Source organism: Coturnix japonica, chromosome 6 (assembly GCF_054131305.1).
Source record: "Coturnix japonica strain WE chromosome 6, WE-NBRP24, whole genome shotgun sequence".
NCBI lineage: Eukaryota > Metazoa > Chordata > Aves > Galliformes > Phasianidae > Coturnix > Coturnix japonica.
Window position 1 is genome coordinate 23,420,672 of NC_140668.1, and position 27,583 is coordinate 23,448,254.

The window sequence follows — 27,583 nt, forward strand, 5'->3', positions numbered from 1 at the left end:
TCTCACAGCGCGCGCGTCGGGCCTCGAGGAAGGACCCGGCAAGGAAGCGCGGGAGCGCAACACGCAGGCGCGGGGCTCATGGCGGAGCGGGTCGGTGGGGCGCCCGCATAGCCGGAGCTGCATCCGCCGCCATCCGCACGGTAGGGACGCCCCGCCGTGCTGTGCCGGTCCGGCGGCGGCCTCTCGGCTGAGGCAGTGCGTTGTGAGCGGCCATTGGTGGGGTGGGAGCGGCCGTAGGTCCCGCGGGGCCCGAGCGATGAGGGGCGGCTGGGCTGGGCCTGAGCCTCAGGCAGATCCCGGGGCCGGGCGTGGGGGAAGCGGCTCGGGAGCCGAGGGCAGGTTCCATCGCTCCGGGGCCTGAGGGACGGAGGGTCCGGTGTGGTTTGGGCTCGTCCTGCGTTGTTCCCGAGGGAGGGAATCAACTCGAGTGTTCGCTCCGTGTTAGGGGGTCAGGGAGCAGCTCCCAGGGGCGGTGTGCCATAGAATTATAGAGGGATTTAGGTTGGAAAGGGTCTCAGAGCTCATCAGGTCTGCACTGCCACATTCAGGGATGCCGACCACTCAATCAGGCACTAGATCAGGCTGTTCATCCAGCCTGGCCTTGAGCACCTCCAGGAATGGGGTGTCCACAGGTGCTATGGGCAGCTGTGCCGGGGACTCTCATTGAAAGTTGTTACCCAACACCTAATCTCCATTTCTCTCTTTTAATTGAAAGTAGTCCCCCGCCATCCTGTCACTGAGCCCGTCAGCAGCAGTTGTGAGCTCTAAATTTGCCGAGAAAGATTGAAGTTCCATCTGCAGGCAAATGAGAGAACGTCGGTTCTGCTGTTGTATCCCGTGAATGGTTCTGGCTGCACAGATACCTTTTGCACATTGACTGGAGCTACGAGGAAGTGAAGTGAACCCATTGTCAGCATGTTCCTGTACAACCTCACATTACAGCGTGCCACGGGCATCAGCTATGCCATCCATGGCAACTTCTCAGGTAACTTTCTCTCCTGTAATGTCCATTGGCTTAGGCTGTTTCAGACAGTAGGGGGAAAAAAGGAGTTTCTGCACTGTTTGGTTGCTGAAGTTAATCTGTATCAGCGTAATTGGGTCTTCTTTCTGGAGGTGTTTATCATTTGATCTAAATGATGCTACTTGAGCTATTGGATCATGTGGAAAGAGAGGAAGTTTGGCTTAAGTGCAGACTTAATTTGGTGTTTTATATTCACAATCTATTAAAAGATGCTCAAACTACAGGGCACTTTGCTTGGTGACTAAGTTGCATTGAGTTCTGCTGCATTGTTGCTCATTCCTTAGGAACCAAACAACAGGAAATTGTTGTTTCCCGGGGCAAGATCTTGGAGCTGCTCCGCCCGGACCCCAACACGGGGAAGGTTCACACCTTGCTGACTGTGGAAGTGTTTGGGGTCATCCGCTCCCTCATGGCCTTCAGGCTGACAGGAGGGACCAAAGATTACATAGTTGTGGGCAGCGACTCGGGGCGCATTGTTATCCTGGAGTACCAGCCCTCCAAAAACGTGTTTGAGAAGATTCATCAGGAAACCTTTGGCAAGAGCGGATGTCGTAGGATTGTTCCAGGCCAGTACTTGGCCGTAGACCCAAAGGGCCGCGCTGTCATGATCAGTAAGTCAATCTAGAGTTTTTTGCTCTATTCCTGTCTTGGAGTTAATGGCTTCAGAGCAAGTTTCTGCCAGGTGTGATTTAAGTATTTCTTCTCAGGCTGTTTGGTAGGCTGTGAGACGTGTCAGGGGGAACGCAGACACTCAAAATAGTTCCATGATGCTGATGGAATTGCACAACTTAAATTCTAACGCTGGGCCAAAGCAATCTAGAAAGAAGCCGACCAGGTTTGGTGAGCGGGCAGAACCCTGACATTTGGGAGAAAAGTTAGGGCTGCAGCCAGCCCTGCTGTGCTGTGGTCAGCTCCTCCAGCCTGAAGTGATGATCTTAATTCATGTCTCTTCTCTGAGATTTATTGTGGAGACAACTAGAAGAATTTCTGATCAGGCTTCATAGCTAAAAAGGGCACTTTGGTAGCTAAGCATTACCATGAGGCATCTTAGTTACTTGGTTGGCCGACCAGCATTGCTAACAGTTGTGCTTTTACAGCCAATGGGATGACAAGCTTGTAAAGCAAGAGTAAACACTACTAGTGCATGAACCTCCTTAGTTTGCCAGAGCAGGCTTTTTTTAACTTATTTCCATGCAGTCTGTCATGTTTTGTGTCTTGGAATGTGAGTAGACCTGCTTGTAGCTGTTAGGAGCTGAGTACTGGGCTAGTCATACCTAACCCAAAGATTCAGAGTTAAGCTTTAGAGCTGGATTTGTTGTAGTCTGAGATGTTAAAAATGAGCTATTTGAAGATAATTGCTGGCACAGAGATGAGTACCAATAGCAGATTTCAGCAGCAAAATCATGCCAACGTTTTGTTGTGAAGTTTTCTATTGGGATGGGGGTAAGACAGGTGTAATCAACAAGCATTTCTGCCCTTTTCTTGCAGGTGCTATTGAGAAGCAGAAGCTGGTATATATCTTAAACAGAGATGCTGCAGCTCGGCTCACCATTTCCTCCCCACTGGAAGCTCACAAGGCCAATACCTTGGTCTACCACGTGGTGGGAGTCGATGTGGGATTTGAAAACCCAATGTTTGCTTGTCTGGAAATGGATTATGAGGTGAGAAGACTTGGGTGACTTTGTTACTTCTATTCTGCTTCACCTGCCTGTGGAGTCAGGGAATGTTGTCTGCCTTTACTGTCTGAGATAACTTCTCTTTGTCTCAAGCTTACCTGCCTTAACTCTGGTCACAGTTGGAAGGTCTCTTCTGTTTTGGTGATTCTTAACTCATTGCTGTTGAACTGCACCCATGCATGTTTCCTTCCTCTGAACCATTTTTGAGCATCTTCTGCCAAGTCTTTTGGGCTTTATTCTAATGTTGTTTAAAACTCTTTTGTGGTACATTAGTTTTGCTCCTCCTTTCTTGAAAGACATCTTGTTCTGGTGCTGTCAGCAGGTAGCACATCAAGAGTAAACCTTTTGCTGTTAAAATATTGCCTGAATTCTGACCAAGTTGTTTCCTTTGGACAGTGTACCTATCAGCTGTCTGAATAAGCACCTAAAGAAAAGTGACTGCTCTGTTGTTCTAGTGGTTAAAGCTGTACTTGAGGGCAAGTCTTAGTATTGTAATTTACACGCACCCTGAAGTCTTTTGTGTGTCAGAGAGGGTGGAGGTGTGATTATTGTCTAGAGGTTTCTAAGGAAAACCACAGGAGCTTTTACTGTTATGTATTGCAGCAAGTCTGCTCATGCTCTGATGGCAGACATGGTTACTGTGTGGTAACAGGCTTGAGCTGATGTGTGTAGACATTCCTGGGGATGTGAAGCTCCCATTGCTGTAGACTTCAGTGAAAGAATGATCTCTGAATGTGTATAAATGGCTGCTTTTCACTCATGCCATTTCAGTTCTTAGAATATTTTCACACAGATACCATTTGTGGCTTGAATGAAGTGTTCATGTTTTGCGTTTTAGGAAGCAGACAACGATCCAACAGGAGAAGCAGCAGCCAACACACAACAGACCTTGACATTTTATGAACTGGACTTGGGTTTGAACCACGTTGTTAGGAAATACAGTGAGCCCTTGGAAGAGCACGGCAACTTCCTTATAACAGGTACTGCCCACCTGGCTGCTAAGTCGCTTTACTGTGAATCTGTTTGGTTCCTTTTCTGAAGGGAGCAGTGTCGCTATGCTTCAGGTTCTAAGAGTTGTTTGGCTGGTAGTCTGAGCCATTAGTATTAAGTCATTGATGAGACAGGTCACGAGTAATGGCTCGCATGTGGAAATGTGCAGATACAGGTGAGGTTTGAAGACTGTACTATAGTTCTCTTACGTCTGCATTGGATTCTTATTGTTCAGAAGCTAGTTATTAAACAAAACTAGCCAGTGATAGATGCAAAAGAATGTAATTTGAGGTAATGCATACATAATGCAGCAGCACTGCTGTTCTACTCTTTTGAGTGGGATTCAAGCAGCTAATGTGAGTGCAAAAAGCCAGTAAATAACCATGCACTAAAGACCCTTCTACCAGGGTTTGATGCAAAGCAAATGCTTTCAACTTGAGGAAGAGCTGAACTGCAGGTATCTCCACATGGAAAGAAGCTGAGAGTTAGGTTTGTTTACCCTGTTGTTGCAGTCGTAAGCAAATACTGGGCTGGATCTGCTTGCTGCTGCCCTTCAGTAGTGTGTTCCATTATGCTGGGCTCCCAGCAGAACCATTTTAATAACATTCTTAGATGAAAGATCTGTCAGAAAAGCATCTGATACTGTGACAGCAAGCAAACATGCCAGTCACCAACAAGTTGCTGATGTAGTATTTTGGGCTCAGCATGGCTTTCTAAATGAGAATGAGACATAAAAGATGAAACAAGCAATTTACTTGGAGATGTATCCTTTGTTTTTCCTGGTCTGTCAGTTCATTCTGCCCTGTTTTTATGCCCACATAAAAAGCTGTATTCAGTGTTGATCTTTCTCCCTAGAAAAATTCATATATTCAGGGCGATGCAGAGCTATGCTGTTCCAAAAAAAAACCACCAACAAAATCAATCCTTTATAAGCAGTAGTTCAGATCTGTGGTAAGAATTCTTCTTGTAGTGATGTTTCCTTGTTCTGTTTCAGTTCCGGGTGGTTCTGATGGACCTAGTGGGGTACTGATCTGTTCAGAAAACTATATCACTTATAAAAACTTTGGTGACCAGCCGGACATCAGATGCCCGATTCCCAGGAGACGGGTGAGAATTCTGGGATTCCTCCTTTATATAAGATGTTCTTTGTTATTGCTGAATGAGTTTACCAGTATCAGGGAGGATTTAAAGTGATGGAAACAGGATTAAGAGTCTTGTTAGCCTGTCATCTGCCTTGATGGCTGCACTCCTCATCTGTGAGGGAAGATGACAGTTGTTGTGGCCTGATGTGATGAGTTTGTTTCATGTCTCTTCTCTGAAATTGACGCTGAAGATATTCCAAAGACTCTGATCAGGCGCTTGTGGCAGTGCTGTCAGTGTAAGGTAGGATGACTTGAAGTGTTGGGTCATGGTCGCCCTTGTGCATACAGGTGAATTCAATGGCTGCTCTGTTGCATGTAAGGCTTCGTTCTCTTCCTTTGCTACTGCAGATCATTGTGTTCTCTGGCAGAGCTTTAAACGTCTATAGAAGCTTAGGTGCTGAAAAATATATGGTTGTGTTACTGTTGTATTTGGTTTTGACGTTTTGTGGTTGTCTGGGAGAGGGGGGAAAGCTTAGGCACAGCATCTTAGAAATGTATTTCCTTTTGGGGGAGAGATGTGCCAGCTATAACGGAGCAGATGTGCTTTATACTGAAAACTTTTTCGTGTGCTGTCAGTTCTCAGACACCTGTGAAATGGAAATACTTCAGTCAGTGAAACCACATCTGTACTGGTCCTTTCCACCAATCATTTCTGCTTTCTTTCTTGATAGAATGACTTGGATGACCCAGAGAGAGGTATGATATTTGTCTGCTCTGCTACACACAAGACCAAGTCCATGTTCTTCTTCCTGGCCCAGACAGAGCAGGGAGACATCTTCAAAATCACCCTGGAGACTGACGAAGACATGGTAAGCCATATTTGAAGAACAAGAAACAGTCATTTAGAGGAACTCTTAGTTCATAGTTTTGTTTGTTTCTCCAAAGTGATAAATACATCATATTTTGGGTTTAGCTGTGTGATGGCACATATTCTACATTTTTTGGTAATAGTGTTATGCTCACAACTATTAACTGCTGTTCTTCATAGTGACAGTGCAGGGTGCACAGAGTTCTTGTTTGTGTGCTGTAATGGATCTTGTTGCAAGTTGAGGAAACTAGCTTGGCAGAGCCAGCTGGTCTGTGAATTGAAATACTGAACTTCAACTGGAGTAGCTTGCTGCTACTAATACCCTAGTGTTAGTATTAGGCAACAAAAAGATTTCTGCTTTCAGGTAACTGAGATTCGACTGAAGTACTTTGACACCGTTCCCGTAGCTGCTGCCATGTGTGTGCTGAAGACAGGATTTCTCTTTGTGGCATCTGAATTTGGAAACCAGTAAGTAAACAATTTCACATCAGTGGTTTTCCCCTGAAACGGACTAATTCTGTTGGTGACTGCAGTCTGACCCTTGACTTAGTGAATGTGAAAAGACAACATTTCTGTTTTAATAGGTGGATTAATTCATTGTTCACGTGGCGTGACTGAAGAGGGGAATTTTCTTCTTGCTGATCCCAGATATAATGTTGTAGTGCAGAAAACAAAAGATAATGTGTTTTTGCAGTTGGAAGAACTGGGCATTCCATTTTATGTACATCAGTCACCTCCTTATGGTTAATTTGATTGATTTTCATTGGACGTGTGAGTGTACTACACCAGCTCTCACAGTGTAACTGCAGACTCAGGAGCTGGTACAGTTTTTTATCAGTAGCTACATGGTCCTTTTCTTAGTAGAAGCATTGTTGAGGACCTTCTTTTTTCCTACTCAGGGGTGTAGAATACTCCAAAGACTCTGAAAAGTCTTCATGTGCCTTTGAACATGGCTTTACAGCTGCGCATTTACAGGAATGGAGATTACTCTTCTGCCTGCATCTGCAGAGTCAGCCACATGGGGGAGTTCCAACCAGTTTACCAGTGTGAATCTGAATTGCACTGTATAAAGCAGCCTGTTGAGAAAGACGTATTAATTTCAGTGTTACTAAAAACAAGAAATGAATTGGTTTGTGTGGATTCTTTCTGGATTTCTGTTTTTCATCTGAAGTTCAACTTGATTTTTGTGCTATTTAGGGTAGTAAAATGAAATGGGGAGTGGGGTTAAGAATAACAAGGTGAGAATATGCCAATAAAATACGTAACTGGAGTTGTGGCTTTAGTCCTTGGCCTTGCTTGTGGCCTCAGCTGTCAGTGCTTTGGCTTTAACACTAAAACGTCTCAAAGGCTCGGGGGTAAATAGAAGGCACTGAAACTCTGCAATACTTTGCCAATGACAACTACAAATGAGACCTTGATTTTTGTTATTTATTTATTGAGCATCTGATTCCCTTATAACACTTTCTTTTCATGATGAAAATAACCCCTAGGGCTGAATTTTAATAACTGTATGATACAGGGAAGGATTTCACTCCATCCTGCTGAATATTTGGCTAAGCTGTATTAGAGAAGACTGCATGCACTCCACACTGAACATGCTGATTTTTCCACTTTCTGTCTCAAGTTATCTGTATCAGATAGCCCACTTGGGTGATGATGATGAGGAACCAGAGTTCTCTTCTGCCATGCCTCTTGAGGAAGGAGATACATTCTTCTTTCAGCCACGACCTCTCAAAAACCTGGTGCTGGTGGATGAATTGGACAGTTTGTCTCCTATTCTGTGCTGTCAGGTAGGTTGCTGTCAGCAAGCTCCCTTCTGTTTGTAGGGCCCTCTCACTTAGAGGAAATGATTATAGATGCATGACTGTTTTTCCGTGCTTACCTGCAGAGTCAGCAAAGATGTGTTATCCTATGTTTCCAGAAATACTGCACTGTACTGAATGCTCATAGAAAAGCGGGTCTGCTGAATTCTCAGTTACCTGCTTAAGACTGTTACTGATCTGTTCTCTTCCTGTGGCTCAGTTTTATTTTATCTCCTTCCACACAGATAGCAGATCTGGCCAATGAGGACACACCACAATTGTATGTGGCCTGCGGTCGGGGGCCACGGTCATCTCTGAGGGTTCTAAGACATGGACTTGAGGTAAACCTTCCAGCACATTAGAAAAACAACTTGAGGGGCAAGGAATGTGGAAAACAGTCCAAGCAATAAGGGTGCTCTAATGAAGGGATTCTTCTTTTGCTATAGTTTGGAGGGAGAGTAACTTTCTAGGTTTGTGCCTTGGAAACAGAAAGACTGTGTTGTTTACTTTACAAGCTCAAAGGCTTTTTGTTTTATTGGCTCTAAACCACCTGCATTTTGTTGCTAATGCTTGAATGTATTGAATTGGAACTCTTCCAGTGTCTTTGCCAGCTGCTGCTGCTATCTGTTTGCTGGGGGTGGATGACTTTGCTTTAAAGCTGCTCCTCTGGAGCTCTGATGTTGCAATATCACTGCTGAATATGTTCTGTCCCCTTGCACATCTGGCACTGGGGGGAGAGCATCAGAATAGGGAATTTGCTAGCTTTCCTGTCCTGTTGTGGAAAAGCTTAAAAACTGCTGATTGTTTATTACACTAGGACTGAAGCAAGCTTGAACATCTGTTGTCAAAAGAACCTGGTTCCTGTTTTCTCTTAGGTATCTGAAATGGCCGTCTCAGAGCTGCCCGGTAACCCCAATGCTGTATGGACTGTGAGGAGACACGTTGAAGGTATGCAGTATTTTCCTTAAGCTCAAGGAAGTGGGTGTTCTGCAGCCACCTGTTTGTACTTTGAAGCCACCCTCTGGTCCCCTAGAATTGTCATGCTTCCGTTTGACAAAGAAACTGCTCACAGCTGCATCCATCTCACAGTGTGCTGCATCAGCTGTGCATTTACAGACCGAAGCTGCTGAACTTCTCATTTCCCAGTTCCCGTAAGGTTTTGCTCTGACATTCATAGCAGTGATTATGCTTTTTATTGGAGCATACTCGCTATTCCTCATATGTGTTGACAACTGCAATAATCAACTCTTTGTGAGCGAGTGGGACAGAAATTATGGAAAAAAACCCCAGATAAATCAGCAGTATCTGTTTTATTGCTTCCCTCCATGCATATCTTTAAAGAAAACATTCTGTTTGGAGTGGGACACACTGCCTGTTAAAAAAAACAGCAGGGTTTGGGTGCTGCTCCTTCCAGGATGTTCAGTCATTGAAATTGGCAAAAGGGGCTATGGGGTTTTTTGTTTTTTTTTTCCTGATCTCAGATAATGAGTTTGCTTTGTGAAAGATGAGAGGAAATGTACTCCCTTGTCCTGCCTTTCCGCTGGAGGTGAGAACAAGTCCTCAGAAATATCTAAAAAGCCTGAAATGAAACTAAGTATTGATAAATCTCCATAATTACTTCTGAGGCAGTGCCGATCTTGCAAAGGCTTGCTGTAGTTTTATGCACCGGGTATAGAAATGCTAGATTTTTGGAGTGGAGAGCTCAGCCTTCTGTGTTGGTATGGTTTCTTATTTTTAAGCAGTCTTAGAGTAGCGTGTCTTCCAGGGATCCTATAGCCCTGTGGAGATTTCAAACAGTGCTGTAGGATTTACCTTGTCATTTGAGACCTGTCTTTGATTTCTGTATTGATGCTCTGAGATTCAAGTACTGCTTGAGCAGTGTGGAAAGAACTCTGAGCGGGAAGTTCCCGCATGTTCCCCAGAACTAAAAAGGAACAGAAGGAAAATATTTCCACAGTTCCTATCCAAACCATGTGTTTTTCTTTAGAAGAGGCATTCCACTTTGTTAGAGGCAAATCCATGCTCCAGTCCTGGTAAAGAAGTAGGTAACTTTCTTTTCCTTTAAAGAATTGAGCCTTCTAACAATATTTTCGAATTCTAAAACCTCTTCTGTTGGGGTTCCAGAGGATGACTGACTCAGGAGATGGAGGACCATTGCTAACCTCCTCTTTTTTTCCTCCACCAAATCCTTAGAGTTTCAGCACAAGGATCTCAGTGATTTCAGAAGGACTGGAGTTTGTTGCTGTTGTGACCCCTGGTACTTTGTGTATATAAACTTCCCAATCACCAGGTTACAGCTCTTTGAATACACAGCCAGTGTTTTGTAATTAGAAAGACTGCAGGATGCCTTCAGATGGCTATCTAACCCTGAAACTGCACAAGTGCTATTCTTTGGAGTGTTCAGTTCTCAGCATCGAGTTGCCTGGCTCTCTCTCAGTGCCACAGTGTGCTCATGCTGTGAGGCCTCTGTAAGACACACACAAGCTTGCAGCCTTCAGAGCAAATACTAACCCTGGCTGGTACGTAGTGATACACACTACCAATACCAAGCCTCTTTTTTTCTTCCACAGGTGGCTGGTGGTGGAGGTGCTGATCACCACAGGTGTGTACATACTGCTAGGGGTTACTGAGCTCTCCCACAGGTTAACCACAGAGAATCCCAAAATCACGGGGCTAATTCTATGCTAAGCTTTTCAGTAAATGTATTCTGGAAGCTGTCCTCTAGTTGGAAGTAGTTGTGTTTGTACTTTAGGAGCTGAGGAGTACAAAGCAACTTCCATTCCATTTCAGGATCTCCAAGGAGCAAAATAACTGGCGCTGTATCTCTGCAGAATGCTCAGTTCTCACTGAAGTCAGGGGTGCACATTTCAAGGGTACTTTCAACTCCCCTTCTAGACTGAGGATTGGCTCCCAGCCACGTAAATGGTTTTTGTTGCCTCACAAGTGTGCCTGAAGTACCCATAGGTATTGCTGGTGTATGGCTGCCCAACAAACAGAGGAGCATGTGGAATTTGGGCCAGGTCCTTCTTTTGCAGTTGGATATGGAGGACTGCATGCTAGAGGGCTGTGTGCTTTGCAGCAGAGATGGATGTCAGCTGAGTCCCAACGGTCTGTAGTCACTTCTCGCACAAGAAGTGATGTGCAGTGAGTCACAGCTGCAGAGTCTCCATGCAGTAGTAAACAGAAGCCTAGGGAGATGCGCTGTCATGCCATCAATATCTTTGGAGTGAGAATAATCCTGAACTTTGTCACTGCTCATCTATTTGTCCCCTGAACCTGTCTTAACTAGTGAAGGCTGTATTTGCATCAGTGCAAATTCATGTGCTGCAGAGCATGAGAAACCTGTTTCTTGGGTGTGGACTGGCTTCTCACAGTGGAATTTTCTTGGACCGACTCAAATTGAATTCATGACAAGTAGCAAAAAGGATGGTAGTATAACGTTTGTGGGCTGCAATGTGATGTTTATATAACTGATCCTGACGTGTGCGCGAAGCTGCAGAAAACTTGTAATGAAGGCACAGGAGAATGAGTCCAGCTGTGGTTCTTCAGAGTCATTAGAATGACTCTGTTGCTTGCTGAAAGGGAGCTAACTGGAGCAATTAGAACAGTAATGAACATCCTTGAAGTCTGTGTCTGCACACAAAATAATGTGTTATCTGTTCTGAACTCTGGGCAGCCTGATGTTATGCTTGGGATTGCAGAGAGCTAAGTAGATATCTTTTCATATTAAAATGGTTCTTTTTCTGACTGAGAATACCAAGTGTGCCCTGGGGATTTAGTCTTCTTAATTTCAACTCGGCAGTTTTTCTAAAGCAAAATTGCATTGTTTGTATCTGGATGAATGCGTCTTATTCAGTGACTTCATTCTGGTAAATCAAACCCTTTATTTCAAAAAGTCCAGCAGAGAGGCATTAAGCAACACTACTGGACTTTGAGCAAAAATGCACTTGTCACTATTACTGACACAGAATTAAAGACATGCTCTAATGTAACCAAACCAGTGAAAAGAAAGAGCTAGAAGTCTTAAGAGGTAAGAATGAGTTTCGTTTGGAGTAGGACTAAGGGAATCTGTTTTGCTTTCAACTGGGAGTTCTTTGTCCTGCTCCAAATCACATGGTTGAGCCTCCAACTGGGGCATGGTGGTTTATCATGGGAATGACAGCCTCCAGGGAAACAAGGAGCAGCTCTCAAGGAGTTTAGAAAGCGATGATGGACTTTGAAATGGAATTTTTAGCACATCCTGTCTACAAGATATTTATGAATTAAAGGTCAGTGAACTGCTGGAATCTAGTTAAAGCAGTCAAGGAGTTCTCGTAGGCTTCTGGTGTTGAAAAATGCATGCTAGATTTGAGAGAAGGTCTTAGTGTGGAGAAAAAAGCTGTGTAGCAGCATGCATCTTACTGAACTCTTACCACCTGCTGTTAATGTTAGAGGAATTCTTCTGTTAAGCCAAGTGTTTAAATAGTTGGTCTTACTAACCAGTTTCCGTGTACAGGTTCATGTCTCCCTTCCCGATTTCCTGACACAGACCTGCTCCTGTTGATGCACTTAGGGAGCTTGTTGTATTTTTTGGGTTGTGATTGCTTAATAGGGTAGTGATGGAGTTCATGCCACAGGGCAGTACTGGAATTGCTTTAGCTACACAAAGCTCCTCAGTTTGATCAGAGCTGTGGCCTGTAAGCCAGATGTTGGAGAGACAAATGATGATTTTTTTGCTTGCATATTTTCATCTGTATGTAAGAACTCTGTTATAAATATGACTCAGCAGATTTGGCAACACCTTCCTCTAAGCAGGGTGGATAAGAAAACAATCTATTCCTGGAGCGCTTGTTTCAGTTAACCTAACTGAACTGATTGTTATAAGGTGATATGTGTTAGTTGCTGGCATTCTATATTCATCCCAGTGAGAGCTCCCCGTTTGCTTTATGTACCTGGAGGTTCATTTACCACTTCTCTTTGTCTCTCCTTCCTGTGGGCTAATCATGGTGATGCTGCTGAAGGGCCAGACCTGGGCAACTCTCTCATAGCCTCACCTTTGCTTATTCTCTAGTGTTGTGGTGCATAAGTTTGAGCTCTGGGTTTATTGATTTGGGTTGAAGTGGGTAATTTCTCCTTTTGAAGAAATAGCACTTGCATGGCAACAGCATCAGAAGTGAAGTAGCTGCTTTGAGACAATTTTATTTCTCACTTGAGACTCCTGGCTGCATTTCCCAGCAGACTTCATTGTTCCTGTTACTTTCATTCTGTTCTAATGAGGCTCTAGTCTCTTCAATGCCTCTCACTTTTGGCAGAATGCAAGTTACAGTAGTGGACCACAGCATTTCCTTTACCCTTTACCGTGTCCTACTGTCGTTTTCCACATTTTCCTTACTTCCATGTGAGCAATTACATCTATTTTTATTAGCAGAGCTCTTCCACATCCACTGGACTCTCCCAAGCTGTCTCCTTTGAGAGAAGCCATCACTGGAGATAGTAGCTACAACGCTGTCGTTTATTCCAGTGAGAAGTAAAGGTCATCACTTCCTTTATCTTAAATATAATTGCTTCTCATCCTGGGAATCCATATGGATACTGTGTGAATGAAAGCTAGTTGAACTTCTGGGTGAGGGTAGAGCAGGCTAGCCCTGAGCTGCTCTGCTCCAGCTGCTTTCGGCCTTTTCTTATGTGGATACAAACAAGAGATGTGGTCTTGCAAAGTCCTGTTCATAGAATCCGTGGTGCAGTTTCTGCAAATAGATCCCATCTGTTTTGGTTTACTGGAGTCGAGTGTTTCATTCGACTTCGCTGGCTGTTAAATCTGGATTCATTTCCTCGTGTGAGATGGGGCAAGTGTCTTAAAGGCTTTTAGACCCCGTGCTATCATTGCGAGAAAGGGAGAGTAGGCAGGAGGTAGCTTGCCAGATTCCAGATCATGAATTGACTGTATCATCATTCGATTCCCCCAGCTCAGTCTTGCGTTGTTTGGAGTCGAGCACTGGATGACTTTTGCACAGGGTGTCCTAGGACGAACTTGCACAATATTACCAGCAGATGTAATTATCACAGGAATTCTGCTGAAGAGCAGCTGCTAGACATTCATCAGGCTGTTAATTTCAGCGGGAGGACTTGCATTTCTTTAATCAGCAGACTTTTTTATTATTTATTTTTTCCCTTTGTCTCCCTTGACCAGATGAGTTTGACGCCTATATCATTGTGTCCTTCGTAAACGCCACACTGGTGCTGTCTATCGGAGAGACTGTAGAAGAAGTGACTGACTCTGGATTCCTGGGTACTACACCCACCTTGTCCTGCTCTCTTCTGGGGGATGATGCCTTGGTACAGGTAATGGAAAGCTGCTTCCGGCATGTCCACATACATTTGCCGGTGGCTGCTTGCTGCACAGCTGTGGTTTTTACAGTAGTACATCATATGTCGTGTCAAAAGGTGTGGATTGGAAGAGAATGATACTTGGTCTCACCCTTTTCTATCCTGGTAGTTAAACTGGACCAGCTGAAAATGCTCTGAGCTCCCTCAGAATGCGCTCAGTAGTTCTTCACTGTAGTTCAAAGACAAAATGCTTCCAGCTGGCAAGTGGCTTTGTCCTAGTTCATTCTATTGCATTGCTAATAAGTCAGTGCTGCCAGAAGTGATGCTCTCTTTTGGCTTTTGTGTCAGAATCAGAATTGAAGTGGAAGTTGGGAAGGGATGGTAAATACAGGAATGAATGTGACCTTTTTTCTTTCAGGTATACCCTGATGGCATCCGGCACATCCGAGCAGATAAGAGAGTAAACGAATGGAAGACACCAGGGAAGAAAACCATTGTGAAATGTGCTGTGAACCAGAGACAAGTAGTGATAGCACTGACTGGAGGAGAGCTGGTTTATTTTGAGATGGACCCGGTACGTGCATTAGTGTTGTGAAAGAGTTTAGAAGAACAGTGCAGATTATGGGGCCTGGCAGATACTGATCCTCCATCAAACCTGCAGGAAAGGATTTTGTAGTGAAGAGTCCTTCTGGAATGAGTCAATCAAGTCTGGACTGTGTCTGCGTTAGATGACTTAATGGCTAATTACAGCCTCTGAAGTTCATAAGTGAGGCTGGAAGTCATAAACTTCCCTGCTACTATTGTTATTTGAACTGTAGCTAGAAATAAAATCCAAAATGCTATCTTAAAAATTAATATACCAAAGATGTTCGGAGAGACATTTTGGTGCTGGTCTGCTCTGTTACCTAATTAATGAGTCTCTTGTGTTTTTCTGTCTCAGTCAGGACAGCTGAATGAGTACACTGAAAGAAAGGAGATGTCAGCCGATGTAGTTTGCATGAGTTTGGCCAATGTTCCACCTGGGGAGCAGCGCTCCAGGTTCCTTGCTGTCGGGCTGGTGGACAACACTGTCAGGATTATTTCCCTTGACCCTTCAGTGAGTAGCCATTCTGGTTTTGCCTCTTCCCCTGGCTTCGAATGTTCAGAAGAGTGCTCCAGAGCTGGGCTTTGCGTGCTGTCTTTCTGTGTTCAAGCAGGTGACCGGGAAGGAATAGCTTGTATGACTTTTCTCCTCTGCAGAGCTGGGAGGAACTGTGGCCCTTGATCCTATCCAGAAACAGATTCTCTAGTTTTATCTAGTCTTACTCATGTCTGGGAGTTTAGATGATAAGATATAAAAGCATTTTCTTCTTTTTGGTTTTTTCCCCTTATCTCACTGTTTCTACCTTTAGTAAAAGTGAACCCAAGCAAGTTAGCAGCAAAACAGCCTTATCATTTCTCTGCCTGCATCATATCAGCGTTCAGTGGATGACTGAAGTAATGCAGACTTTGCAGTTATTTAGCATGGAGAAACCTGAACAAACGATTCCAGGACAGTTTGAAAGGATCCAACTTGTCTTCCACAGATTACAGGGTTGTTACCATCCCTTCCTTGCCAAAATCCATGCAGCCAGCATCTATTGTGACTCCTTTTTACCCTTCTTTCTGTCTCTCACAGGACTGCTTGCAGCCACTGAGTATGCAGGCCCTTCCTGCACAGCCTGAGTCACTGTGTATCGTGGAGATGGGTGGCACTGAGAAACAGGACGAGCTGGGGGAGAGAGGCTCCATTGGCTTTCTCTACCTGAACATTGGACTGCAGGTGAGAGGTGTCTGCTTACCTCTGGCAGGTGTGCATTGGTGAGCTTTTGTTGGAAAGGCAGATTGCTCGGGTAGCCATGTCATCATACAGTGCAGCACAAAGCCTGAGTGTTCCCTCCTTGTTACAACATGCTTAACGACTGTAAGTGGGGAATTCACCTTATGACTTAGCAGAACTGCAAGTTTCCCCTTATGTTCCTGGGCTGAACACTGGTCAAAAGGCAGCATATTCTCTCAGACGTCATGTAGGACAAGGTAGTTTTTTCCTCTTCCAAAAGGAAGACAAATTCTAAACATTTTTGGGTGAAATGAACTGCCTGTAGGGCAGAGAATCAAAGGAGTGATTGCCCTCAACCGCAGGCTCTGCTCTAATAAATCTGTTGCTGCATGGTTTCTATTGCGTACAGTGCAGACTCTGTGATCCTTAACCAAAAATGTTGTTTTGACAATTCAACATGTGGTAAAAATAATGGGAGCAGTCTCAAGTTTCATGTCAGAATGCACACTCAAGCAGCATGGTTGGGTTGTTTTTTTTCTTTGGATAGATGGTTTGTAATGAGAGGGATTAGGAAATGGAGTCAGTCCTGGAGTTATTTCTGTGGCTTTTGTGATGTGCCCAACTTACCGGTCTCCCTTTATTTTATCTTATATTTTTAAAACTAATTCCTCGCTACCCCTTGGGGAGTGCACAGGAGCTATGGTTTGTAATATTAAGAGCCTAGTTAGATAGAGAATAATTGTAGGAGGGAATTGTATCAGAAGCCAGGCAAACAAAAGCCTCATTCTTCAGAAATTTTTTGTTTTGAGTAGCATGAAAGCTGTATTTAGTTATTCCTTATCCGTAATTGTGATCCAACTTTCTGATTTATTGATGTCAAGAATGGTGTGCTGCTGCGAACTGTCCTGGATCCAGTTACGGGTGATCTTTCCGACACCAGGACCAGGTACCTGGGCTCACGGCCTGTGAAGCTCTTCCGAGTCCGAATGCAAGGCCAAGAAGCGGTGAGTGAGTCGAGCTGTTGGAGGGGTATCGATCCAGCCCCCAGGTGCAGCATCCTGCTTTTCTCTATTGGCAGGCAGGGTGGGGAAGTGTCCTCACAGTGCAGCTCTGGGTAAGGGTGGGAAAGAGAATGACTTAATTATGGAGCCGCCTGCCTCGCAGCCTGCTCTTTCATAAACAGCCCCGCTCTTGTTGGTAGTCCCATACTTCTGAGGAAGTAATGTGCAGTGCTGCCCTGCCTCCTGACCTGGAGTCATCTGACCTGGTGACTGTATGTTCAGTTTATCTGGGAAAGCTCTGCACAGATTCTTTTGCACAGAGACGGTGAAGAAACTCACCTTGGCTGCTGCAGTTAGCAGACTGAAGGAGCCCCGTGCTTCTTGACCATTTGATGCAGTTCATGGCCATCTCCTTTCTAGCCAGGGTCAACAGAGTTATCGTGCATGGTTCAAGGAAAATATTTGTAGGATTTGGCATAGAGGGGAGAACATGTTTCATCGGAAGTGCCATTTATTAGCTGTTCTGATGTGACACTGGGGAGATCAGCCACCCCCTGCTTGACTCATCTTTGGATAACACCTTCAGGGTTGAGAAATGTTGACAGCACAGGGGGCTGGAGCTGGCAGTCTGAGCTCTGCTTTAATGTTTGGTAAACTGAATGAATCTCTGATTTGTTGCTGCCAGCCTGGCAGCTCTAAGCTGGGGATGAGATGCTTTGCAGCACTAGGAGAATATATGCCTGTAGAACAGCTGAGTGCTTTTCTGCATTGAGATCGGCCTTAATTCCTTGTCTGACAGCGTGGGGAGAAAAAAACATTGCTTGTGGCCAGTCGATGTTTGGCTTAGAGGAACCTTGGGAGAGTTTCAGTATCACTCCAGCTTTTGCCAGCAGAAAGTAAAGTTGCATTGAAGTTAACTTAGACAAATGTATGAACCTGAAGCATTGGAAGTCAGTCTGCTTTGTTTCCCTTAATTGGTTGAAAATAAGCTATTGATAACGTTTGATATAAATTTTTCTTAAGCTCTACAGCAGAGTGCTATGGCCCTTAGATTGCGATGAAGCAGTAAATCTTTGTTTTATAATACCTGCTCCCTTTATAGGTTGCTATCTGGGCTTTTCCTGATAAAATAGTTCTTACTGTACCTCGGTTTGTGTCCATTGTCTTGGTAGTGCTTTAAAGTTCCTCTTTGTGCACAATTTCCAAATGGACTTTTCCCTTGAAAGCAAGCAGTATTTCTTGAAGGTGTGCTCAGAGCTGGATGGAGTCCAGCGTCAAGAATTTCCTTTTTGTAGCAGGAAAGGAATCCAGTTGCTGCGCTGTTTGTTCATGTGCATCCATTCATATTGTGGAGTGAACTGCCCCCGCCCCCAGACATGCTAACCTTGCTGTGCTGTATCTTTCCCAGGTGCTGGCCATGTCAAGCCGTTCCTGGCTCAGTTACTCCTATCAGTCACGTTTCCACCTGACTCCCCTGTCTTATGAGACTCTGGAGTTTGCGTCTGGTTTTGCATCTGAGCAGTGCCCAGAGGGCATTGTTGCCATCTCCACGAACACACTGAGGTAAGGAGTGATGGGGAGCACCAGCACCAGACAGGGGGAGAGGGTGAGACATTCAGTAAGAAAGAGGTAAAGTGACTTATCTAAGAATTGAGAGAGGTGGGTTTTTGTTATTGCATTGTGGCTGTCAGGAAGAAATGGTGTGGTGCACTTCTCTGATTTGCGTTTTGTAACCTGTTAAAATAACAAGAGTACTCCAAGTAACCCTTAAGTTATCCTTAGGGAGGGAAGTTGTTAAACGCTGTAATCATGTTGTGTATTAGGAAAGTCTGTGATGTGAATGGCTACTTTGCAGAAAATAGGGCACGTGATCTAAGAAATTAAAGGCTTGACAGGGATTTATTTGTTGTTTTTTTTAAATTACAGCTTAAATAGATACAGAAAAGGATAAATGAAAATAATGAGGGAACACAAATGCAGGAGCTTTGCTTTATGCATTTGAACAGGCGCTTTTTCATATCTGTCTTCACTGAAGTATTTCAGCATTCATTGCTTTTAAAAGAGTCATTCTTCCTAAAGAAACTTGTGGGTTTTAGTCAGAAAATGCCAGAAGAGCTGGCATTTCAGCTGGCAGGCACAGAATACTGGCCAGTCAGGCACTGGCGTTTTTCATGCTGTTGTAACTGAAGTGTCTCTGAGGAGTGCTTGATAACATATCAGACAAAGTTTCTGTCACATTTAGGTTCAGGTGATGTGTTCACCTGAATGTTTGGGTTATACTTGCTTCAGCATCACAAGAAGTGTGTCCAAAAGGGACGGGTATTCAGAGTGCACCATGGGACAGTGAGGGCCCTGGAGTCAAGAACCCCCTGCTGCAGAGCACACCTACACAGACTCACTGAAGCCCTGAGTCTTGCCCTTCTCCTTGGAGCAATTTGTTAGTGGCTGCCTGGCCTGAGAAAGGCAGCACTGCTGATTTCAGTGCTAGCCACTTTCACAGAACTAAAGTTCAACTCTGTCCTTTTTCGTCTGGGTGGTTACTTCTGGACTATGCTGAATGTTTGTCCCGACTTTGTCCCCCAGGATTTTGGCACTGGAGAAGCTGGGGGCAGTCTTCAACCAGGTTGCCTTCCCATTGCAGTACACACCTCGAAAATTCGTCATTCACCCTGAGAGCAACAATCTGATTATCATCGAGACCGACCACAATGCTTACACTGAGGCCACCAAAGCGCAGAGGAAGCAACAGATGGCTGAGGTAATTGGGATGGGGGATAGGTACCACAGATCTGTTCTCCAGGGGTGACTTAAATTGCTGGAAATCCTCACTTACTCACTGCCATTGCCTAACAGCTTTAGTGCTCTGAATGCAGGATCTGAAATGGATGAAAATCTGCCTCTACACATGAATTTCAGAAGAATGCAATACTTCTGATGTTCTTTTCTTTGGGTGTTGTTACAGCAGGCTTCAAAATCTTGCCTATCAGGGATTGGTCGTGCTTGCGTAACACCATCCTCTGGGTTTTCTCTGCCTGTTTGAGGATGTTTGGATTTCAGTGGGTTATTATCTTCAGTTTGCTCAATGCTGTTTCCACAGTTCTTGCTTTGGAGAAATAGCTCTCCTGACAACTGCCTCTTGGGCAGAGAAGAGCTGACAGTGCAGTGCTTTGAGCTACAGTGATTTACTGGGGGAATAAGCTTGGGGCAGATGGAAGCTTTCTGGTTTTTATGTCTTCCCCAGCCATGCTCTGGAATACCTGTACTTAGAACAGAGTGTTGGCACGGATGGAAAGGAAATGTTCTGAGCTGTTTTTTCACCCCAGTCTTTTAATGTGCCATAGGAAATGGTGGAGGCTGCAGGTGAAGATGAGAGGGAGCTGGCTGCGGAGATGGCTGCAGCCTTTCTGAATGAGAATCTCCCTGAATCCATCTTCGGTGCTCCAAAGGCAGGGAATGGGCAGTGGGCCTCCGTTATCAGGGTGATGAACCCCATCCAGGGAAATACGTTAGATCTGGTCCAGCTAGAGCAGAATGAAGCTGCTTTCAGGTAAGAAGTAGTGCCAGACACAGCAAGAAAACTCTACTGTTGATGAGTCTGAGCTGTGTGGTGGTGGTTTTTCTTTAATCTTCTCCTTTTCTTTGGCTGTTACTGAGGGTTGAAATCCAGATGCATCACATTATTAGGAGGCCAGGTTAAATCCCAAAACTAAATGCCATGTGGCTTCAAGCTTTTGTCTTGCCTTTCCTTCCCATCCTGTCCTGATCTGTTTGCATGTGACTCTTAAGATTTGGTGCATCTCTCCAAATGTTTGTGCTTAGAAGGCAACGCTGGGATATGAGTGAGAGATAAGAGATCTGGGAACATGACAATGTTTTGCTCTCTCTCACTTTCCCTTCTGGATAAACTGAGCATAGGCTTAGTTGAAAGGAAGTGTTAGAGGAGCTGTGGGGGAAGGCCAGCACAATAACTGAGGAATAAGTGGGGTGGAGATAGGCCACCGTAACCCAAACTGTTGACTCTTTCCTGTTTTGTCCAGGATTCCTGACGTGGCAGAGCTAGACACCAGTCAGGAAATAACAGTGGGAGATGGGGAAAGTTTATATGGACAGTCTGAATAGGAACACTCTTTGAAAAACAGCTTTGAGTGGAGCTTTGCACAAGGACTGGTTGGACTCTGCTTAGCAGAACAGAGAAGTAATGTTTTAGACATATGTGACAGCTGGAGCACATCTTACTTGTGGAGTATGGAAGAATGAAGGTACCTGCTTTAAACATTACTGCAGGGAGGAAAAATGATTTCTGAAAGTCATTTCAGTGCTGGAAGGCTGGGCTTCTAAATCTGTGCCTGTGTAGGCGCAAGCTGTGCTGCCAGGGAATGGTCTGTGTGCTGAACTGCTTTCTGTCGTGGTCACACTGATCTCCTGCTGTGTCTTCTCATCCCCAGCGTGGCCGTGTGCCGCTTCTCCAACACCGGTGAGGAGTGGTATGTGCTGGTGGGAGTTGCCAAAGACTTGATTCTGAACCCGCGCTCTGTTGCTGGGGGCTTTGTCTACACCTACAAGCTGGTGAATGGTGGTGAGAAGCTGGAGTTTCTGCACAAGGTGAGGGGAGGTGGGGGTGGGGAAAGGCCTTTTGGGATGGCTGAGTTGGAGTAACTGTTAGTTCATCTTGCATGCTATGGTAACATTGCAGTACTCAGTCCTCAGCAGGATGATCATGCACGTGTTAAACACAGGAAGCAGCGTGGAAGAAAAGAAGCTGCCTTTCCTAGAATAACCCGGGCCATCTTCAGCTGAGAATTGAACAGATTTCACAACAGAGTCACGGTTCTTTGTAGTAGCTGTATCTTGTCTGTCTAACTGATAAATGGGAAAGGAGCAATGTTTTTCACAACTTCATTAAGGAGGGGAACGAAACAGCTCTGTTTCCACTTTGGAATACAAGTTAGGAGAGCTGCTCTGAGCAGTAGTTTGCAAAGTAGTTTGGATCGCTTGAGCCCTGGTGTTGAGGCTCAGTCCTGTGTTGGCCACATGAAGCTGAAGTCTTTCCACTGATGCTGTTTCGTGTAGGAAGCATTGGTGGCCTGTGACCAACTTGGTCTGGAGGTCCCTGGAGCTTTATCAAAGGTTTCAGCAGAACTGTGTTTAAACAAATTTCTGTTCTTCTTCCCATATGCTTCCAGCATGGTCGAGGTATGAACAGATGAGCACATGGAAAGGAATGTTGTGGTTTCCTTCACTTCCTACAGTGCTGGTGCAGTGAGTGGGTTCTGTCCTGGCCCAGGGCCCTTTCTGCTGCCAGTCAACTCCCACATTGGAGGTGACAGAGCTGACTGAATGAAGTAACTTCTCTTAACCAGCACAGCCAACCTGGGATCACTCCAAGCTCTGCCCATTCGCTTTCTCTGCTGAGGCTGATCCTTTTGGACTGATTATGTAGTACTGGTGGGAGACTTTTCAGCCTTGAGTTACTGGAATTGGGGTGCACTGAAGTTGATTCACTGACAGCTTCAGAGCTTCTGTGGCAGATGATGAACAAGAGTCATGGCTCTGTTTTGAAAGGCATCTGAATGGATTTAGGTGAAGTATAAAATCTTCCTTTTGGGGATAAAGTGAAACAAAGATCAGAGGCAGCAAGGTCTCTGTTTTCCTTTGCTGCCTGCCCCAGGCAGGGCTCATGCAGCTGTCTCACACTTCCATTGAGGTGCGCTGCCAGAAGAACACTGTCTGTACTTCTCAGAGCTCTGTTAGCACCACGTGTGGTTTGTGCTGGTGTTGAAAGGCCTACAGAGGAATGACCTTTTACCCCACCTGTAGAAAAGGATCGTGATTAGCCATGGAAAGCCTTGGCACAGGCCAGCCAGCTTCAGGCGAGCCATTAGCTTGAGACTTTTGTGAAGCTTGGTGTGAGAGTAGCTCTGTTGATGGCGTCTCACAGTCTTCCTCTTCCAATTCTCTCTAGACCCCCGTGGAGGAGGTTCCTGCAGCCATCGCCCCTTTCCAAGGTAGAGTCCTAATTGGAGTTGGAAAGCTCCTGCGTGTGTATGACCTGGGCAAGAAGAAGCTGCTTCGGAAGTGTGAGAACAAGGTACTGGCTTCTGTTCCTTACCATTGCAGCTAACTTGGAGTAAGTGCTGCCATGCAGCATGAGTGAAGCAAGGGTTTAGCTGCTGCTCCAACCCAGATGGGTGTACTTGGGCTTTAGTGCTGTACCTATGCCTTGCTGGAGTTTGCCACCAGTGTCCACACACAGCAGTATTAGCAGCTCTAGCTGGACTTCTCTTTTCCTCTCACCCTTCAAATTGTTATCTTGCATTTTCCTTTCTGCACCAGCTCAGTGCAGGCCCTAAGTGGACGTGTGTAGGAGTTAGAAAAGCCTGAAACTGGCCATGCAGTGACCATCTGCTGCAGATGTGGGAGGTCTCATCCAGATACACAATAACAACTGCTGGGAATGTTTTCTTAAGCGAAGTGGTCAGTAGGCTGGGGGCAGAAGCTGGATGACGTAAATGAGCCCCTCTTAAGATGGCTGGCGTCCTGAAAATGGGATTTTTCTCTTAAAGTCTTTATTGGACTATCTTGAAGACCCCAAAACTACATTCTTTCTTGATCAGCAACTGTGATACTTGAAGAAGTATTAGAGGGTGGTTTTCTGACCCCTAATTGCCTGCTCCTCCTTCTCATGCAGGTTGCAGAGCCCGTGCCATTTACTCATTACTGCAGAGCAGAGCTCCAGTGAGCTCATGGGCAGACTGGGAACTTGTAGTAGAATGGCGTTTTCAGTTGTTTCTTTGTTTTTGTTGCTTTTTTTGCTTAAAATGAGAAACGTGCTTGCATGAGAAATTAAAGCTTGCCTGATGTTGGGCAACCCTGCCCATAGCAGGGTGTTGGAGCAGGGTGATCATTAAGGTCCCTTCTAACCTGAGCCATCCTGTGATGCTGTGATTCTCGGGTCCTTTGTGATAAAAGTGGCGAGGAGAGACTGGAGCAGTCAGTGCTGCTGACATCTGGTTTGCCAGAAGCATTTGTGTTGTGGATGTTGGTGTTAACAGGCTGTGAACGCTGTGCAGTGGATGTTATGTTGCCAGGGCCCTTTATTGTCCATCTGTTTAACCTGGGGCTGTGGTATACCATAAATGATGGGTGATGTTGGAGGGAATGATGGGAAACGGAGCCAGGTAGTTCCCAGAAGTAAATATTGTTTCAGGTGAAGGGTGGAGTTAGGGTGGGTAGTGGCACTTCATTGGGTTACACTTCCCTATTGGGAGCACTCAAGTTTTGCCCTTTCTCTTTCTCAAAAGCACATTGCCAACTACATCTGTGGGATTCAGACCATTGGGCACAGAGTGATTGTCTCAGATGTTCAGGAGAGTTTTATCTGGGTGCGCTACAAAAGGAACGAGAACCAGCTCATCATCTTTGCTGATGACACTTATCCCCGCTGGGTCACTACAGCAACTCTCCTGGATTATGACACCGTGGCCGGAGCAGACAAGTTTGGCAACATCTGCGTGGTGAGTGTGCCTTGAAGGAGCTGGGACTTTTTGGACATGATGTATTTTTCCTTAAAACACCCATGATTTGTCTAAAAAGAATGAGAATCAGTGCGTAGCTCAAGACAACGCCCTGTACCATTCACTTGTTTTTTGCTTGGTGACTAGCTGTGGTCATCGTGGATGGCTGCAGTTTATCAATTCAGCTGAAGTAAACAAGTCAAAAAACATTGCATTTCTGAAGCATTCCATAACTTGCATTAGAGTTGTCCCTTGACTTGCTGTGAGTAGGCCTTGAAACAAAACTCCTGACTGTGAGAGGGGGCCCGTGAGAGCTCTCACCAGGTTATCGCTCTTACTTTCCCTGGCTCACCCTCAGCACTGGCATTCAGCTTGCTCTGACACTTCCTTGTGAAAGCTGGCTTTGTCATTGCTGACACTTCCCTCTTGGCTGGCTTTCAGAAGGGGAGGAAAGAATAGATGGTCATTGTGCCAGAACTTTCATCTCTTTCTGAAGCGTGCTCGGGTGCTTTCGAGTGCAGAGTTCAGCCATTGGCAGACGTTACGCCTGCAGGATTTGGCCAACACATACAAATCAGTCCTCCTTGGTTTTCTCAATTCATACCCTTGCACCGTTCCATTAGTGGCATGCACCTTCAGAACAGTGCTGTGTGACTGTACCTCCTGCCAGTCTGACCCTCAGACCCAAGGCAGGGACTGAACATGAGCTTCTGTCTGCATTTTCGAGCCTTCAGACTTGACAACGTAGTTATTTAACACCAAAGCCCTCACTGGGGAGGTAAATGAGTGGTTTAATAAGCATGAAATGATTCGTCTTGAGCCCAGAGAGACCGAAAAGACTCTTCAGAGGTGATAACATACAGCTGCTCTGCAGCTTTTTGACTTCTTCGTGCTCTTTCAACACAGGTGAGGTTGCCTCCCAACACCAATGACGAGGTGGATGAGGATCCCACTGGCAACAAAGCTCTCTGGGACAGAGGGCTTCTTAATGGAGCATCGCAGAAGGTAACCTTCCATGGGGTGCACTTGGTTATTGCAGGAAAATGTCATGCTGCCTTCATGTGAAATCCTTTGCAGTGCTGTCCCTGAGATAATACAGCAGTTGTGCTCCTGCACATCTAAGTGTGCAATGGGTGCTGGGCTGTCACTTGGAGCCAAGTCCTGTTTCTGAAAGCATGAGTGATGCCCATTGAGTGAGGTTTGATTGAAGCAGCACGCTCATTTGCTTTTCCTACTTTCTCTCGTTATGTGCATCTGTTTGTCCAGCTCAAGAGGGTTATTCAGCGGCATGCTGAGCTCTGCCATCTGGTCACAGGTGGAAGGCTCTTCCTCTTTAGAAAGCAGTCTCAGAAGTAGCAGGTGGTGGAATTCATTCTGCTGCTCCTCCTTCGAGCCTCCCGATGCTTTTATATGAGCTGAAGAAAACACTCGCTTCTGTGCTTTGACTTTCAGGCTGAAGTGATTATGAATTACCACGTGGGAGAGACAGTGCTTTCATTACAGAAGACCACGCTGATCCCAGGAGGCTCTGAATCTCTCGTCTATACCACCTTATCGGGGGGAATAGGAATCTTAGTTCCTTTTACTTCCCATGAGGTAAGCGAGCCCCATCTTAACGCTGCAGAACTGCTGCTTTTCTGTCCCCAACCAGTGTGTTAATTTGCTGCATCCCTTGGGGGGGGAACTGTAGGGCTCTGCAGTCTGAAAACCAGTGCTGCAGGAAAGCCTGTGGCAGGCTCAGATGCAAAGGAGAAGAGAGAAGAAGGAGCTTTTAACTCTGTTGTTAGGGGCAGCAATGCCTGGCTGCTGGCTGATTTGCCTGGTAACGAGCTGTTCTCCTACCTCTCCTTATTTCCTTAGGATCACGACTTCTTCCAGCACGTGGAAATGCACTTAAGATCTGAGCATCCTCCTCTCTGTGGGCGAGACCATCTCAGTTTCCGCTCCTACTACTTCCCAGTGAAGGTAGGTCCGTGTGGTTGGGACCAGCTGGTCACACGAGCTGTGCTGCAGGATGCGGAGCCTCAGAGGCCTTGCACAAGCAAGTTGTGGTTGCTGCTCAGTGCTCAGCCTGCTAATAGTGCCTGGCAGTAATAGAAGCTACTGCTGCTCTCTGTCCAGGGGCTCTGAGATCTTTGGTGTTGCACTGAAGAAGGTGCTTGCTTCTTGCTCACCTTGTGCAGCCTCCAGCCTCCTCTGTGCTGTGCCTGCACCCTCTGCAAGCTGAGGCTCACTGCCCCATCGCATCTATCTTCCCTTGTGTGATTCTTCAGCTGAGCCAAAGCTTTCTGGGTTTCTCCTTCATTAATCAGGCTGGCCAGTAATTAGTTTGATGCTAAATGCTGCTATTCAGCAGATGAGGTCACTGAGCACGCTCTTGTTTCCAGGACGGGATTAAGAATCTCCTGGGAACAAACTGTTTGGTGCCATTTTTCCCCCGTTAAAGCAGGGTTCATTGCCTCTGTGCTGTGTCACTTCAGTGCTCTCCTCCTTGCTCCTTCAGAATGTGATCGATGGGGACCTGTGTGAGCAGTTCAACTCCATGGAGCCCAACAAACAGAAGAACGTGGCTGAAGAGCTGGACCGGACCCCACCCGAGGTGTCCAAGAAGCTGGAAGACATTCGCACCCGCTATGCTTTCTGAGCAGCAGCTGGCAGCAGTGGAGCTTGCTGGGCTCCTATGGACGCTCTTCCAAGCACAGTTGGAAGGAGGAATGTGTGTTTTATTTCCCTTTTTCTAAATACCCATTTGCTCCTCTTGGTTTATGTGTCGAAGTAACGCGGTTCCTCTGCTCCGTACCAGTATCAGTAGGTCTCCCAACATGTCCCACCGCTTACGTGAAGGCTCGTGCTATCATGGGATCCAGCCAGAGAGAATCTGTTGGGAATTGCCCAAGGAAGGATGTGGTCTGACCCTCAGCCCCAGCCCTGGATCAGCTCCGCTGTGTCCTTCACCCTTAAGGCTGAGGGAGGCCAAGGGTGAAGTCCTGGCCGTGCAGGAAGCACAAGTGGTGGGTTGGGCTGAGCTGCTGTAGGATCAGATGGGTTCTAACCATCAGCAATGACTGATGGAGATCTGCTGGGTTCCTTTCAGTACTGGGGGGGGAGGTGCAGGGTTCCACCAGCCCTGGGAGCAGCCTGGGGGGAGGTCAGGCTGAGGGGGGGGGATGCACTGCCTTGCATGGCCCCAGCATTGCCCTCTGAACAGCAAGGGAGTTTTGGATTTGCCATTTTTTGACTGTTTTCTCTGTAAATAAGAAGTTTTGTACAATGTTGTCTCTTGGGGGTGGGGAAGAGCGAGGCCTGAAGTCTGGGACTTGATTTGTTTCATAAGAACTTTGGCAAGAGCAGTGTCTCCAAGCTGTGACCGAGTAGCACATGAAGAATAAAAGCCTGTTTTTTAACTAGTCTGGCTCTGGGGCTCAGCTCCACACAGCTGTGCTGACCCGGGGCTTTATTGCCCCATCCTTTGTGCCCTTATCCATCCTGCTCAAAGGATGGAGGCCGTGGGCTGCACCCTTCACC

General features: G+C 45.9%; 1 protein-coding gene and 2 non-coding genes across 7 annotated transcripts; all 3 read left to right on the plus strand.

Moving 5' to 3' along the window:
* Positions 1-56: 56 nt before the first annotated feature.
* Positions 57-27,465, plus strand: SF3B3 (splicing factor 3b subunit 3). 5 transcript variants are annotated; one of them, XM_085550887.1, is made up of 26 exons: positions 57-195; positions 716-985; positions 1,306-1,632; positions 2,510-2,682; positions 3,536-3,677; positions 4,682-4,794; positions 5,501-5,638; positions 6,002-6,105; positions 7,262-7,427; positions 7,685-7,780; positions 8,315-8,387; positions 13,609-13,760; positions 14,164-14,319; positions 14,686-14,841; positions 15,403-15,546; positions 16,425-16,547; positions 17,953-18,107; positions 19,128-19,302; positions 19,886-20,091; positions 20,990-21,146; positions 22,507-22,632; positions 23,846-24,058; positions 24,965-25,063; positions 25,511-25,654; positions 25,919-26,023; positions 26,562-27,465. In XM_085550887.1, the coding sequence occupies exons 2-26, from the start codon at positions 916-918 to the stop codon at positions 26,700-26,702; spliced, it is 3,654 nt and encodes a 1,217-aa protein (XP_085407013.1). In that variant the 5' UTR covers positions 57-195; positions 716-915; the 3' UTR covers positions 26,703-27,465. The 5 variants fall into 5 exon arrangements, with proteins under 5 accessions (XP_085407013.1, XP_085407012.1, XP_015729079.1 ...); XM_085550886.1 differs by having other exon boundaries at positions 57-140; XM_015873593.2 differs by having other exon boundaries at positions 57-140; positions 719-985.
* On the plus strand, positions 1,939-2,020 carry LOC116653987 (small nucleolar RNA SNORD111). Its single transcript, XR_004308723.2, has one exon. It is a non-coding gene; the product is annotated as a small nucleolar RNA SNORD111 (small nucleolar RNA).
* On the plus strand, positions 4,967-5,046 carry LOC116653988 (small nucleolar RNA SNORD111). The gene has a single exon (XR_004308724.1). It is a non-coding gene; the product is annotated as a small nucleolar RNA SNORD111 (small nucleolar RNA).
* Positions 27,466-27,583: the final 118 nt, after the last annotated feature.